Source organism: Chelon labrosus (genome assembly GCF_963514085.1).
Source record: "Chelon labrosus genome assembly, chromosome: 5".
Classification (NCBI taxonomy): domain Eukaryota; kingdom Metazoa; phylum Chordata; class Actinopteri; order Mugiliformes; family Mugilidae; genus Chelon; species Chelon labrosus.
The window spans coordinates 25,857,267-25,870,970 of NC_140341.1; the positions used below are offsets into that span (position 1 = coordinate 25,857,267).

Consider the following 13,704-nt stretch of genomic DNA (forward strand, 5'->3'; position numbering starts at 1 on the left):
TAAATAAAGATTTTGCTGTTTAACATTCTCCAAAAAGCAATTGTCGTTCTTTTTATAAACATTGAACATTTCTTTTTCCTCGACCATTGTCAAGCATGTAATAAAAACCACACTCGGGCTACTTGAAATGTGGCATCTGTTGTAAAAAAAAAAAAAAAAAAAAAAAAAAAACACTGACCACAAAGTACTATCAATACAAAAACTTTATTTGTGTTGGCATGGCTGTATGATACAGAATACAAAACTTTAGCATCTTGTTGGAGCTCATTCAACATCATAGAAAGTGAGGGTGGGTGACTCTGATTTGTATTTAAAAATATAAAAAATTCTGTTCTCAGTATATTGTCAATACAATAACTGTCAATGTACTTTTAGAATTTAGTAACTGAAATGAACCCTGTACTTCTGCCCAGTGGGACACTGTAAACCAGGTGGGATATAGTTATGCAGATGTCATGGTGCTGCCACTCACATGTGAAGTTCAAATCTTTGAGTGATTATGCAGAAAGTTTGAAGTTTTGTGTATTTCTGTTACGAAAAATTGAAAGGCAAGACAGCAGCATTCATGCAGTCATGACTTTTATGATTCATGAATCATTCAGGCAGAAGTCAAGATGTTTTTAAACTGAATTCTTACATTTTGTCAGACAGTTTTATATTCATTTTATGAACAGGTAAAATAAACAGCTTTTACTGTACATACTTTCTATGATTCGCTTTCTTTCTTATACAATAGAAAAAATACTGATGATTCATATGTTGCGTGTTAAAAACTGCATCTCAGAGTTCAAACATTCATATGGTCCAAGATCACAAAATGTTACAGCAGGTAAAGACTGTTATCATAGGTTGTAATGTACATGAGTTACTTGCACTGAAGTTGTGTCTTCCCAGTGTTATCACAGGCTTTTCAGTATTAAGCATTAATGTAAGTTCGTCTACCACCTGTCTTGTCTATAGAATGACCTCACAAAGAAGTCCTATGTAGATACAGCTTTATTTTATGAAAGGGTAAAAGCTCATATTAACTCTGTGGGTGAATCTCACCTGAAATCCACATGTGTATGCCCTACTGTGATAACAGAAACTCTAAATGATCTTAATGCATTTTAAGCTTTGTTTATACAATATATCCATATCAGACTGATCAGAAAATAGTTACATAAGCTGAGCCACGTGATTGAGCCTGAGAATGTGACCAAGGTTTAGCAATAACTTCACCTGCTGTCATATTATGTTAATACTGATTTATGCCACCATGATGATGATGCAGGGAATTTCCTAATTTCAATTTTAAGATTTGTTTTGATTCACATTTATGAAAATCATTTTACTCTTCAACCAAACCTGAACCAAAACCCAAAATGAATACACCATAGAACTATTGACATAATGTTTTATAGTGCAATTAAATTTGGACTGTGTAACTCTCACTTATCATTTAACCTCGAATGTTCAAGCAGATGAAGAGATTATTTCCTCTGAGAGAGTTACTTTGTGTCATCTATTATCAAAAGTACCTTTGTTGTTTTCTCTAGCATCACTGATGGAATTGGCTAAAAAATGGAACATTTTACTGGCATTTGTTAGGTTATTTTTTCCTTATACCCAATTATCATGAACATTACAAATTGTTGGGATGTCCAAAGAGAATCCAAAAAATGAATGAATTCTGTTTGATTAGCCATGTTTTTGCAGCTCAAGAGGCTGAGTATACACGTTTGGGGGGAATAGTTTGATAGGCCGAAAAATACTTTATACTTAAATACTTTACTGTTTGCTTTGCTAAAGTGCAGAATCAGTTTAAAAAACATTCTAAACATCCTGAATATCTGCTCTACTGTCTGCCTCACTGCTGGGAAATGTTTAAACATTTTAAAAAGCATATTCCAACTTTGTATTTCAAGGTCTACAAGCACAAGTACAAGTTGGAAGCAGTTATCACTTGTGTGAGTCCAGAGTCTTTCTGAACATATCACACAGCTGCAATAAAACACTGCAAACTTGCAATAATTAGATGTGATATTGATCTTAATAGTTTAACAATCCAGTCAGAAAAACACTATTGCTTTAAATACCATGGCTATCACTGGATAATTTCAGTCCATCCACTGAAAGCCACCATGAAGAAGCTGCTGGGGATTTTGTGTGTGTACTTTTTGTGTTTGAATGGAAGTCTGAGCAGTGGGGAGAATGGAGAAGAGGACTTCATGCTTCTTGCAGGCCCTCTGACAAAGCAGCTGGTCAGAAGCTCAGACGGAGGGAATGATGCCTTTGACTGCAGTCATCCCATACCTGCTGGTTCCAAACAGTACTTTGAGCACCTCCAGAGCAGAGGGGTGACCCACTTCAAAGTGCCACTGTCATGGGCTCAGCTCCTTCCGACAGGCCTCCCCAGCCTTCCCAAACAGGCTGTTGTTAACTGTTATCATACTCTCTTGAAAGAGCTGCTGGAGGTGGGCCTTCAGCCTCTGGTAATCCTTCACGGATCAACAGTTCCAGACTCTCTGAGATCGAGGTATGGAGGCTGGGATAGCCAGGAGCTGCGAGACATGTTCCAGCAGTATGCAGAGTTCGCCTTTCATGAATTTGCAGCTCTGGCACAAACATGGGTGACACTGAGTGACTTGGATGATGCTGAAGAGCAGTCTGCAGGCGCTGCTGGTTTTCCACAAAATGTCCTCCAGCTCCACAAGAACATTTACCAGTTCTATCATCAACACTTTCCTGACAAAGGTGAGTTAAACTGAGAAAAGAATGATTTAATTTAGGTTTAATTTATGATAGTGTTTTAATAGTTGACTGGAGCTTGATTTTATGTTGTCATTCTCAGTCAGTTAACACTATTTATTAAGTTATTAAGCAATGTTTTGCCATTTCTGTGGCTTGAGAAATCCCTTTTAAAAAGCATTGCTTTATGACTATGTGATACTGAAAGCCTTCACTGCTACATCTGTAGATTATCATGGCTATCTCAGCAATGAATCCATGTGAGATCAATTAAAGTTATCTTGTATGCATGTCACTGTACAGCTCTGCTTTATTTTCATGTTATAATATAATATAGTGGCTTGATATCGCAGAAAACCCATTATTCTTTAGATTACATTATGTAACAAATGGCTTTACATTTTGTATTTAGGGAGACGTCTGTCATTTGGACTGAGAGAAAAAGATGGGGCCTCTCTTTCCCATCTTAAAGATTCAACAACAGTAAGCTGCATCCTCTATTCTTTCCTGTTTGTGTTTTTAAAATGTTCATATTTCATGACATGCATTGAGTTCATGTGCTGTTACTGTTAAATCTAAAATTAAAACTTATTATAACTTACAATAAAAAGACATGATTGCTAATTGTCAGCAATGTATTTAAATAAACAAACACAATCTCAAGCCCAGGGACTCTCAGGGTTATGTTTGGAATTAGAAAAATACACAGAAAGCCACAGCTCTGGGGTGAACATATGAATGTCTTTCATTTATATGTGATAGTTTTGGACCAATAAAACAACCCTTTAATTTCAAACTTTCTCTGATGAACTGCTAGTGTGGTTTTGATGAAGGCTTTGTGGAAACATAAAACGTCTGAAAATGTAATGTATGTTAGGTTGCAGGCTACACTTCCTCCTTGCACAATAATCCATCTTGAAGTGAACAGCAAGTTCTGTATTCAATTATATAGGTCTTAGAAAGTACTTTAATAACCACAATAGTGTTTATCCTCCTTATCTCAACTTAGCAAGAGAGACAAAGTGAGTACTTTGTCGAAAGATAAAGGGGATGTTGTAACACCTTTATGGTTGTGTTCAAAGTATTACTTGAACAGCAGCGTCAGAAGCCAAATGGCTTAGTCTGCTCACATGTTCTCTGGCAAACTGTAGTTCTGCTCTAATTTGGACAGAAAATGAATTTTCCTGGCACACCTTGTATGCAGATCAAATCTGTGCAATCTCTGTCTTATTGTAGAAGCAACACTTTGATACACAGTTACCTGCAACTTCAGTAAGGACATTTTGGACTTCCTGCTTTGTCATTTGAAATTTGTGCCACTTTAAAACGATACAACATTTATTTAAAATGACATGAAGATCTTTGCCTTTGATCCTGACAAATTTATACTTCTTTATGAAAACCTTAGAGAGCTCTTTATATGTTTATATGTCTCTATAAACTTTCTTTCTGAAGCCCTTAGAGAGCTCTTTATGTGTTTATATGTCTCTGTAAACTTTCTTTCTGAAGCCCTTAGAGAGCTCTTTATATGTTGGGTTCATGACAGTACACACTTGACGAGCAAAGAGAACAGTTGATCCTCTATGTTAGGGATTTGAACAAAACAGGTTCTCCCTGGCTCATCCCTGAGGAGGTCCCAATCTCTGGTGTTTAATCTGGAACTGTTTCATATTTTGTAGATTTGAAGATGTGATACTTGTAATTATTGTCTCACTGTTTTTGATTGCGGCTGTTTATTTTCCTTGAGAGACATGAGTATACTGACATGCTATGCTTTACTGTATCTCCTATTTTCAACAGATGGATTTCTTGTCAGTGCATGTTGAATATAATTGTGCCTTCTCATCAAACTTTGTAAAGGAACTGACAAGCTTGCAGGTACAGTTAACATTACAGTGTGTTTTTTTTTAACTTTGTATTTCAGATTTTGCAATGCTATTACCTTGCATCCACATGCTATGTTGCAGATGTCCAATAGGAACTTGCCTATCGTGATATACAAGATGACTGTTCATGATTGTTCCCACAGTCAGTACCAGCTTCTTGGAGATTTAGGTAACTGTTTTATTACATATACTGTATACTATACTAAATGTATTTATTTTAGATATTATCTTTATTGGATTCATGTCTGCGTCAGGTATCACTGAAAACTGTACAGCTAACTAATAGCAATAGTGACTTTTACAATATAATAACCATAAAAGTTGTGATTGTAACGAGTGTAATCATATGGCAGTTATTAGTAGACAGCTGGGCAATGAAATTTCAAAAGCTTGTAATTCCAATAATAACAATAACAAGAATGCCATTTTTGACTGACTTTATATTTCATTTAGTCTATGACTGTCATATAATAATCAGTAACTCTGTCTTGAACACATTACAGTCCTGAAGAACAGTGGCCTGAATATTGTGGGATGTGACATGAAGGACATGTTGGGCAAGCTGGACATGCAGGATGTTCGAGTCAGGTAAGAGTTCATCGCAGTGAAATGCATATGCCTTTCCAATGTCTTTTTTTTCAGGTGTATTAATGTTTTTTATGCACTTTCTTTTCTAAAAGCCGGAATATTCCAGACTACACTGGGATGACAGTGTTTGAAAACAGTTATCAGAAAGTCTGGCAGATGTTTGGGGTCCAGAACACAATGGAACGAGATCTTTTCTTTAAAGAATCATTCCCCACTGGATTTAAATGGGCCACCTCAAGTGAGTCCTTCAAGGTTGAAGGTGCCTGGAAAGCAGGTGGGAAGGGAGAGTCCATCTGGGACCGTTTCGGCCATGAAGGCCTAGCGTTTGCAAATCAGACGGCTGACTTAGCTTGTGACAGTTACAACAAGGTGGATTACGATGTCTACCTCCTTCGAGGTCTTCAAGTCAACACCTACCAGTTTTCCATCTCCTGGGCCCGTATTTTCCCTTCAGGCCACCGAGGCAGCCATTTGGAGAAAGGGGCTCTCTACTATGACAAGCTGATCAATGCTCTCATTGAATCTGGCATACAACCTGTTGTCACTCTCTACCATTGGGATCTGCCTCAGGCACTCCAGGTCTATGGCGGATGGACCAACACTTCCATTGTCGAAACCTTCAAGGACTATGCAGACTTCTGCTTCTCCAGATTTGGAGACAGGGTTAAGACCTGGAACACATTCAGCAGCCCTTGGGTGGTGAGTTATGCTGGGTATGGCACTGGTGAGCATCCCCCTGGTGTAAAGGATTATGCGGTTTCATCTTATCAGGTCAGAGTTATGGGATAACTATAATGAAATGTGGTTTAATGGTTGCAGTGATGAATTAACTTATAATTTGCTTTTGCCTTTTCAGGTCACTCACAATATGCTTAAGTCCCATGCTGAGGCCTGGCATGTCTACAATGACAAGTACAGAAAGACACAAGGTGGGAAAGTGGGCATTGCACTGAATTCTGACTGGGCTGAGCCTGCAAACCCCTCCAAACCTGAAGACGTAGCAGCTGCAGATCGTTATCTGCAGTTCATGCTGGGCTGGTTTGCACATCCCATATTTGTAAATGGAGATTATCCTGCAACACTCAAAATGCAGGTTGAAAAGAAAAGAAATGAGTGTCCAGGCTCTGTGCATGCAGTTCTTCCAGTTTTTAGTTCCTCTGAGAGTCAGAGGGTAAAAGGTGCTGCTGACTTTTTTGGATTAAACCATTATACTTCTCGTTTGGTCAGCATCAGTAATGGTGTGTGTGCCGCTAGTCCTCAGGGGGTTGGTGACTTCCAAGCACATGTGGACCCCTCATGGCCTTCTACAGCCTCTGACTGGATCTACTCTTCACCCTGGGGACTCAGAAGGCTTCTAAACTACATTTCCACTGAATACTTGAATGCTACGAAAGTGCCTATTTACATAACTGGGAATGGGATGCCAACAGAATACAGTGGGGACAGCCTGAATGACACCAGCAGAATTGAGTACATGAGGAGTTACATCAATGAGGCCCTGAAAGGTCAGTGTTTAGAATATGTCTGATAATAAATCATTTTTTAAACTGGGATTAATCCTTACTTTGTGCTTTATGTGCATCCATTTCATAGCAATTACCCTTGATGGAGTGGATGTTCAGCGATTCACAGTGCAGTCACTCATGGATGGGTTTGAAGGAAAACAAGGCTACAGCCAAAGATTTGGTCTTCACCATGTCAACTTTGAATCCCCAGACAGACCGAGAACCCCAAAGCAATCAGCCTATTTCTACTCCCAGCTCATCAAGAAAAATGGTTTTGGTTCACTCAGATCTAAAGTGTTTAAAGGGGTAGAAATGCCTCTTGCCCGCCATTCAGTGGATTTATCACCATCAGATGTTCCAGCTAAATCAAAAGTTGTCTGGGAGAAATTCTCACACCAGTCAAAATTCCAGAGATCACTGTATCACTATGGCACTTTCCCACAAGGCTTCAGTTGGGGAGTTTCATCTTCAGCCTATCAAATTGAAGGTGGATGGAATGCTGATGGGAAGGGGCCCAGTGTCTGGGATGTGTACACTCACAAACCTGGCAATATCCCTGCTAATGCTAATGGAGATGTAGCCTGCGATAGTTACCACAGACTTGATGAAGACCTTTACATGCTGCGAGCTCTGAGGGTGAAGTCTTACAGATTCTCTTTGTCCTGGTCCAGGATCTTTCCTGATGGTAGGCGTTCCTCCCTGAACCAGAAAGGTGTTGACTACTACAACAGACTCATTAATGGCCTTTTAGAATCTAATATCACCCCCATGGTGACCCTTTATCACTGGGACCTCCCACAGGCTTTGCAAGACATCAGTGGATGGGAAAATGTTCAAATGATCGACATTTTTAATGACTTTAGTGACTTCTGCTTTGCTACCTTTGGTGACAGAGTGAAATTTTGGATGACCTTCAACCAGCCTCACACAATTGCGTGGTCAGGTTATGGAATTGGACAGATTCCACCGAATGTTAAGGAACCAGGAACTGCTCCGTACAGAGTTGCACACAACCTGATCAAAGCACATGCCAAGGCCTACCATACATACGATGACAACTATCGCAAATCCCAAGGTGGTTTGGTATCCATTGCCCTCAGTTCTGATTGGATTGAACCAAGAGATGTCAACGATATCCGTGAAGTGGTGGCTGCTGACCGCGCGTTACAGTTCCAACTGGGTTGGTTTGCACACCCCATTTTCAAGAATGGTGACTATCCTGAGGCAATGAAGTGGCAAGTTGCAAACAAAAGTGACCTCCAAGAGCTTTCAGAGTCAAGACTACCTTCCTTCACCGAAGAAGAGAAGATATTCATCAAGGGAACTGCTGACATGTTCTGTGTAAATCATTACACGACAAGGATAGTAAGCCACATTACAGCTAAATTTACGCCTCCTTCCTATGTCGATGATGGGCACTTTAAACTGGACGAGGAGAGCAATTCGCCAACTACAGCCATTCGTAACCAGAGAGCTGTAGCGTGGGGCTTGAGAAGACTCCTTAACTGGATCAAGGAGGAATACGGAGATCCAGAGATTTACATTACTGAGAATGGAATGGCTACAGAATCAAAAAAAACCTGGGATGATTCTGCAAGGGTGTTTTATTTTAAGACCTATATCAATGAGGCTCTCAAAGGTGTGCTGCTATAAACAGATGTCATAAAATACATTTTATGATTACCATAGCTGTTTTACATCTTGATAATTCATTTTGTGTGTTTGTTTTAAAAGCCTCTCAACTTGATGGTGTGAGGGTGAAGGGCTACATAGCAACAGCACTAATGGATTCTTTTGAGTGGCAGAATGGACACAACTTTAGATTTGGGCTGCACCATGTGGACTTCAATAACCCAAACCGGCCGAGGACACCCAAGTACTCCGCTCATTACTACTACCACATCATGAAAGATAATGGTTTCCCTACAAATTATGAGGAGAAGATTTACGGACATTTCCCAAAAGATTTCATTTGGAGTACTGCAACAGCCGCATACCAGGTAACTGTTGAAATGAAGCCCTTTCATTAATCCTTGAATTTCAGGTACTGTCTTTTCATATATTGTAATCTTTCTTATACATTTGCCGTTTACAGATTGAAGGGAGTTGGAGAGCAGATGGAAAAGGTCTCAGCATCTGGGACAAATTTTCTCACACACCTTTGCGAATCTTTAATGATGACACTGGGGATTTAGCCTGCGACAGTTACAATAAAGTAGAAGAGGATATTGATATACTGAAGCAACTTAAGGTGACCCATTATCGTTTCTCCATATCCTGGCCAAGGGTACTTCCTGATGGCACCACCAACCACATTAATGAGGCTGGACTCAACTACTACCACAGACTAGTGGATGCACTGCTTGCTGCAAATATCCAGCCACATGTATGTGTAATTATTTCCAGCATCTCAAAAAAACAACTCTGCAATGGTGAACTGTTTTATTTGGTAGTCTTAACTATTTTTCCTTTGCTGTCAGGTCACTCTGTATCACTGGGACCTTCCGCAAGCTCTGCAAGATATCGGGGGCTGGGAGAATGAGACTATTGTTGACAGATTCAAGGAATATGCTGACCTCATCTTTAGCCGTCTTGGCCACAAAGTGAAAGTTTGGGTCACCATTAATGAGCCGTACAATGTAGCCAACATAGGCCATGGATACGGAGCCGCTGCCCCAGGTATGTTATGCATCCAGACACTCTGTATCACCCAAACTATACATGGTTGAGCGTGTGCTGTGAAAATTTGATTTAAAATGAAATACACACTACAGCACTAGTTTTAAGCATGTTTTATTAGTGGCATTAAGTGACAGGTTGTTTAGCAAACCAAAGTCATGACTCTGCAATTCGACTCAAAATAGGTGCTTTAAAACAAACTGCACCCTCTAAATCAATCCTTTGACCAAATCAGGTTATTTCTAAACCCTAATGACCAAAGGCATGCAGCATATGGCTTCAAATTATATCTATAATTCTGTGTGTTTCAAGGGATCAGTTTCCGTCCAGGCACTCTGCCCTACATTGTTGGTCACAACCTTATTAAAGCACATGCTGAGGCCTGGCATGTCTACAATGACAAATACCGGGTCGGACAGAAAGGCATTATCGCCATTACCATTAATTCTGACTGGTCAGAACCCAGAAATCCCTATAAGCAGGAAGATATTGATGCAGCAGAACGTGTACTGCAGGTATGCCAATTCCTTGATTATTTTTGCAATATATCAGTATGGCAGTAATCTCAAACAGACTTTTATTTTGTCTCTCTTTGCACAGTTCTACATTGGGTGGTTTGCACATCCCGTATTTAATGGCGACTACAGTGACTTGATGAAAACAATTATTCGAGAGCGAAGTTTGGCTGCTGGTCTACCAAAATCTCGGTATTATAAAGACTACAATTCAAACCAGAAAGGGAAACAACACCTATTAAAAATAATTTGATGGTTTGCTAAGTTACGCTGGTGGTGAATGTTTAGTACAACTAGTGCAACCAGTAATAGTTTTAAATTTCCATTTCTTAAGTAAATTCAGTTTCTCCTCCTTTGTTTTAGGCTGCCTGAGTTTACTCCAGAAGAGATTAAGAGAATTAAGGGCACCCATGATTATTTTGGATTCAACCATTACACCACTGTCCTGGCATTCCCTGTGGATTATGCAAATCTTCAGCACTATGATGCAGACAGGTACCAAATGCCAATATAAGAAAAAAAAGAAAATATAAGAAGGGAAAATTCTTTCCATGCTAATAAATGTAATGCTAATGTCATCTCCTTTAACTGAACTTCAAATGCTGATTAATTCAAATAAGTTATCTCTTTATTATGCATGCAATTGGAACGTAATCCAACTGATATGACCTTCACAGAGGTGCAGGGACAATTGCTGATCGTACCTGGCTGGATTCAGGTTCTTCCTGGCTGAAGGTTTCACCATTTGGATTCCGCAGAATACTGAACTTCATTAAGGACGAGTATGGAAATCCACCGATTATTATAACGGAGAATGGTGTGTCAGAGCGAGGCGCTGTTGACCTAAATGATACTCACAGGAAATACTACTATGAAAAATACATCAACGAGGCATTGAAAGGTATCAAAACACTTTCATGGACTATATTTAAGGGAGGGACAAAGATATATAATGATGTCTCATGTAAAGTATGGCTGCAGTAAAATAGTCTGTGGCAATTCTGTTCTTTCGAATAAAAAACTAGAAACGAGATTCTAGTCATATGAATTAAAATATCACCATGTGTATTTGCAGTTTTTAAAGGTGATATTTGTGTTCTTTCAGCCTACTTGCTGGATGGCGTGGATGTCCGGGGCTACACTGCTTGGTCACTGATGGACAACTTGGAGTGGGCCACTGGCTTTTCTGAGAGATTTGGCCTTTTCTACGTCAACCGCTCAGATCCTACACTTCCTCGAGTGCCCAAGGCCTCGGCATCGTTTTATGCCTCGATGATAAAATGCAACGGATTCCCAGACCCTGCCTTAGGACCTCATGACTGCTTGGACCCTGAGCCTGAAGGTAAAGTGACACATATTTGGTGGATACCTGTTCTGAAAGATGATTAGATGAATGGAAGGTGCAAACATTAAATGCATGCATATGAGTACCACATTCATTTTGTGCGTACAAAAACATCACTGTAAAAACAGGCAGGTGCAAATTTATGGAGGAGTATTTGTTGGACAGGTGACTTCCTAGAGTCTTGTTATCACTGTGAGAATGCAAAGCAACTGCCCTGTTAACAAACATAGTGTTAATTAGTTAGATGCACTTGTTGAAAGATGTTTTTCCCTTTGGACAGAGTCAGGCTATTTTTATTAGAGAGTGGTGTTACTGTCCTAACCCAGCGAATAAGCCTTTCCAAAATGATGTAACCTGAAAAATAGTTTAGATTTACTGTCATCAGCTTGTTCGAAATGAAAATGACATCCTTGGTGCCTGTCTTTTGTGCAGGAACAACTAAGCCAACCACTGCCACCACTACCGCCACTGTGAACCCTGAGACTGAAGGTAAAGTGACACAGATTTGGTGGATGCCTGTTCTGAAAGATGATTAGATGAATGGAAGGTGCAAACACTGAATGCATGCATATGAGTACCACATTCATTCTGTGGCGTAGAAAAACATCACTGTAAAAACAAGCAGGTGCAAGTTCAAGGAGGACAATTTATGGAACAGGTGACTTCTTAGAGTCTTGTTATCACAGAGCCATTTTCACCTTTACGGGGGCCCTATGCAAAATTCTGTTTTGGGGCCTCTAGTTTGTCAAACTACAATGACGAGATTCCTAACCCTTTGGGTGATCCATGAAGATGTCATAATCTATTGCACTTAAAATTAAACATCTTAAGTTGTTTTTGTGGCGTAGAAAAACTTCACTGTAAAAACAGGCATTTGCAAGTTTAAGGAGGACAATTTATGGAACAGGTGACTTCCTGGAGTCTTGTTATTACTGTGAGAATGTAAAGCAGCTGCCCTGTTAACAAACAAAATAAAGCAAGGATAGTGTTAATTAGTTAGAGGCACTTGTAGGAAATGTTTTTCCCTTTAGACAGAGTCAGGCTATTTTTATGAGAGAGTGGTGTGATTGTCCTCAGCTGTGTCTGTCTTTTGTGCAGGAACAACTAAGCCAATCACTGACACTGCTGTGTATTTCCTGGGTATGAAGCTCTCCATCAGTGATGCTGAAGTCGGACTCAACACCACATTTGCTCTACTGATTGTTACAGTGTTGGGAGCTATTTGTTTATCCTTTTTCATCTTTAAGGCAAAAAAACAGTCTAAGAAAAAGCAGAATTTTGACAGTATAGGCTTGGAGAACAAATTGTAACAAACAAACTCGGGTGTAATGAAGTCTGTATTGTAGACACCTAAACACCATTTAATTGAAGGCTTTAACAGCCTATTTATGACACTCTCTTTATTTGATATGTTAAACATATTTGATGGACATCATCTGCATTACATGGTAAAACATAAATGATGTCCAAGTTTGTTACTCTCTGAAGTCCATAATCGGTTGTGCTTTTCAGTAATACCATTTATTTTCTGTTAATGTTTCTTGTGTGAAAAAATTTGTTCATGAAGTTAAATACAATTGTGTTGTTTAAATTACAATCTCATTGTGTTTTGTCAGTGAAGGTTCAGCCATCAAGGTCATGGTACATCCAAACAAAAAAAAAAACTATCTGGAACAAGGGCAACGGGACTTGTAAAGTTTCTTGAATATGTGTTTCCACTCATCCAAGAAGCCTCTTCAGTTCTAATACACATGGTGTCCTCAGCTCCTCTTTAACCTGGAGCTGTGGGGTGTAGAAATCGCTCAATGCCACTAGAGGTCACTGTAGGATTACACTGAGGCTTCTGAACACCTGGGAACCTGGCCTTCTAATTTAGGTTCTTTCAACATAAATTATTTTATGATGGAATCACTAATTTGCATGACGCCTCTTTAGTTTTGAGAGAGCAAGGGTGTCAAACATACAGTCCATGGGCCAAAATCAGCACACAGAGGCTCCAATCTGCCGCGATGGCCGGGATGAATTTGCAAAAATTACATAGATGTTAACTGCAATTTTTCAATAAATGTAACTGCTATTCATAAATTGGTCAGACGGTTATAGTAAGAGTTGTGGACATATCTAAATATTTTATAATTATAAACATAAATTTCAGGTTGCTCATAAAATGTTGTGTTTAAGAATAGAATAATAATTCATTTGTATTTCTAGGCACTAAAACAAAACTGTCATTATTTATAGGTTATTATGCTATTATGTTACTGGTCTGGGCCTAATTGGGCAACATGTGGCCCCCTAACTAAAATGAGTTTGACACCTCTGCCTTTGGCTCCTCTTTAATCTGGAGCTGTGGGGTGTAGAACTCGCTTAATGCCACTAGAGGTCACTGTAGGATTACACCGAGTCTTCTGAACACCTTCGAACCTGGCCTAATTTAGGTTCTTTCACCATATTTC

At 39.4% G+C, this 13,704-nt stretch overlaps 1 protein-coding gene across 1 annotated transcript; it reads left to right on the forward strand.

Annotated features, from left to right (window-relative positions):
- The first annotated feature begins 2,102 nt into the window (after window positions 1-2,102).
- LOC311488682 (lactase/phlorizin hydrolase-like) lies at window positions 2,103-13,214 on the forward strand. Its single transcript, XM_084545520.1, has 17 exons — window positions 2,103-2,736; window positions 3,143-3,213; window positions 4,531-4,608; window positions 4,698-4,785; window positions 5,120-5,204; window positions 5,297-5,975; window positions 6,061-6,709; window positions 6,798-8,348; window positions 8,444-8,709; window positions 8,805-9,095; window positions 9,190-9,388; window positions 9,701-9,903; window positions 9,989-10,095; window positions 10,267-10,398; window positions 10,581-10,804; window positions 11,009-11,245; window positions 12,347-13,214. The coding sequence occupies exons 1-17, from the start codon at window positions 2,124-2,126 to the stop codon at window positions 12,556-12,558; spliced, it is 5,685 nt and encodes a 1,894-aa protein (XP_084401646.1). The 5' UTR covers window positions 2,103-2,123; the 3' UTR covers window positions 12,559-13,214.
- Window positions 13,215-13,704: the final 490 nt, after the last annotated feature.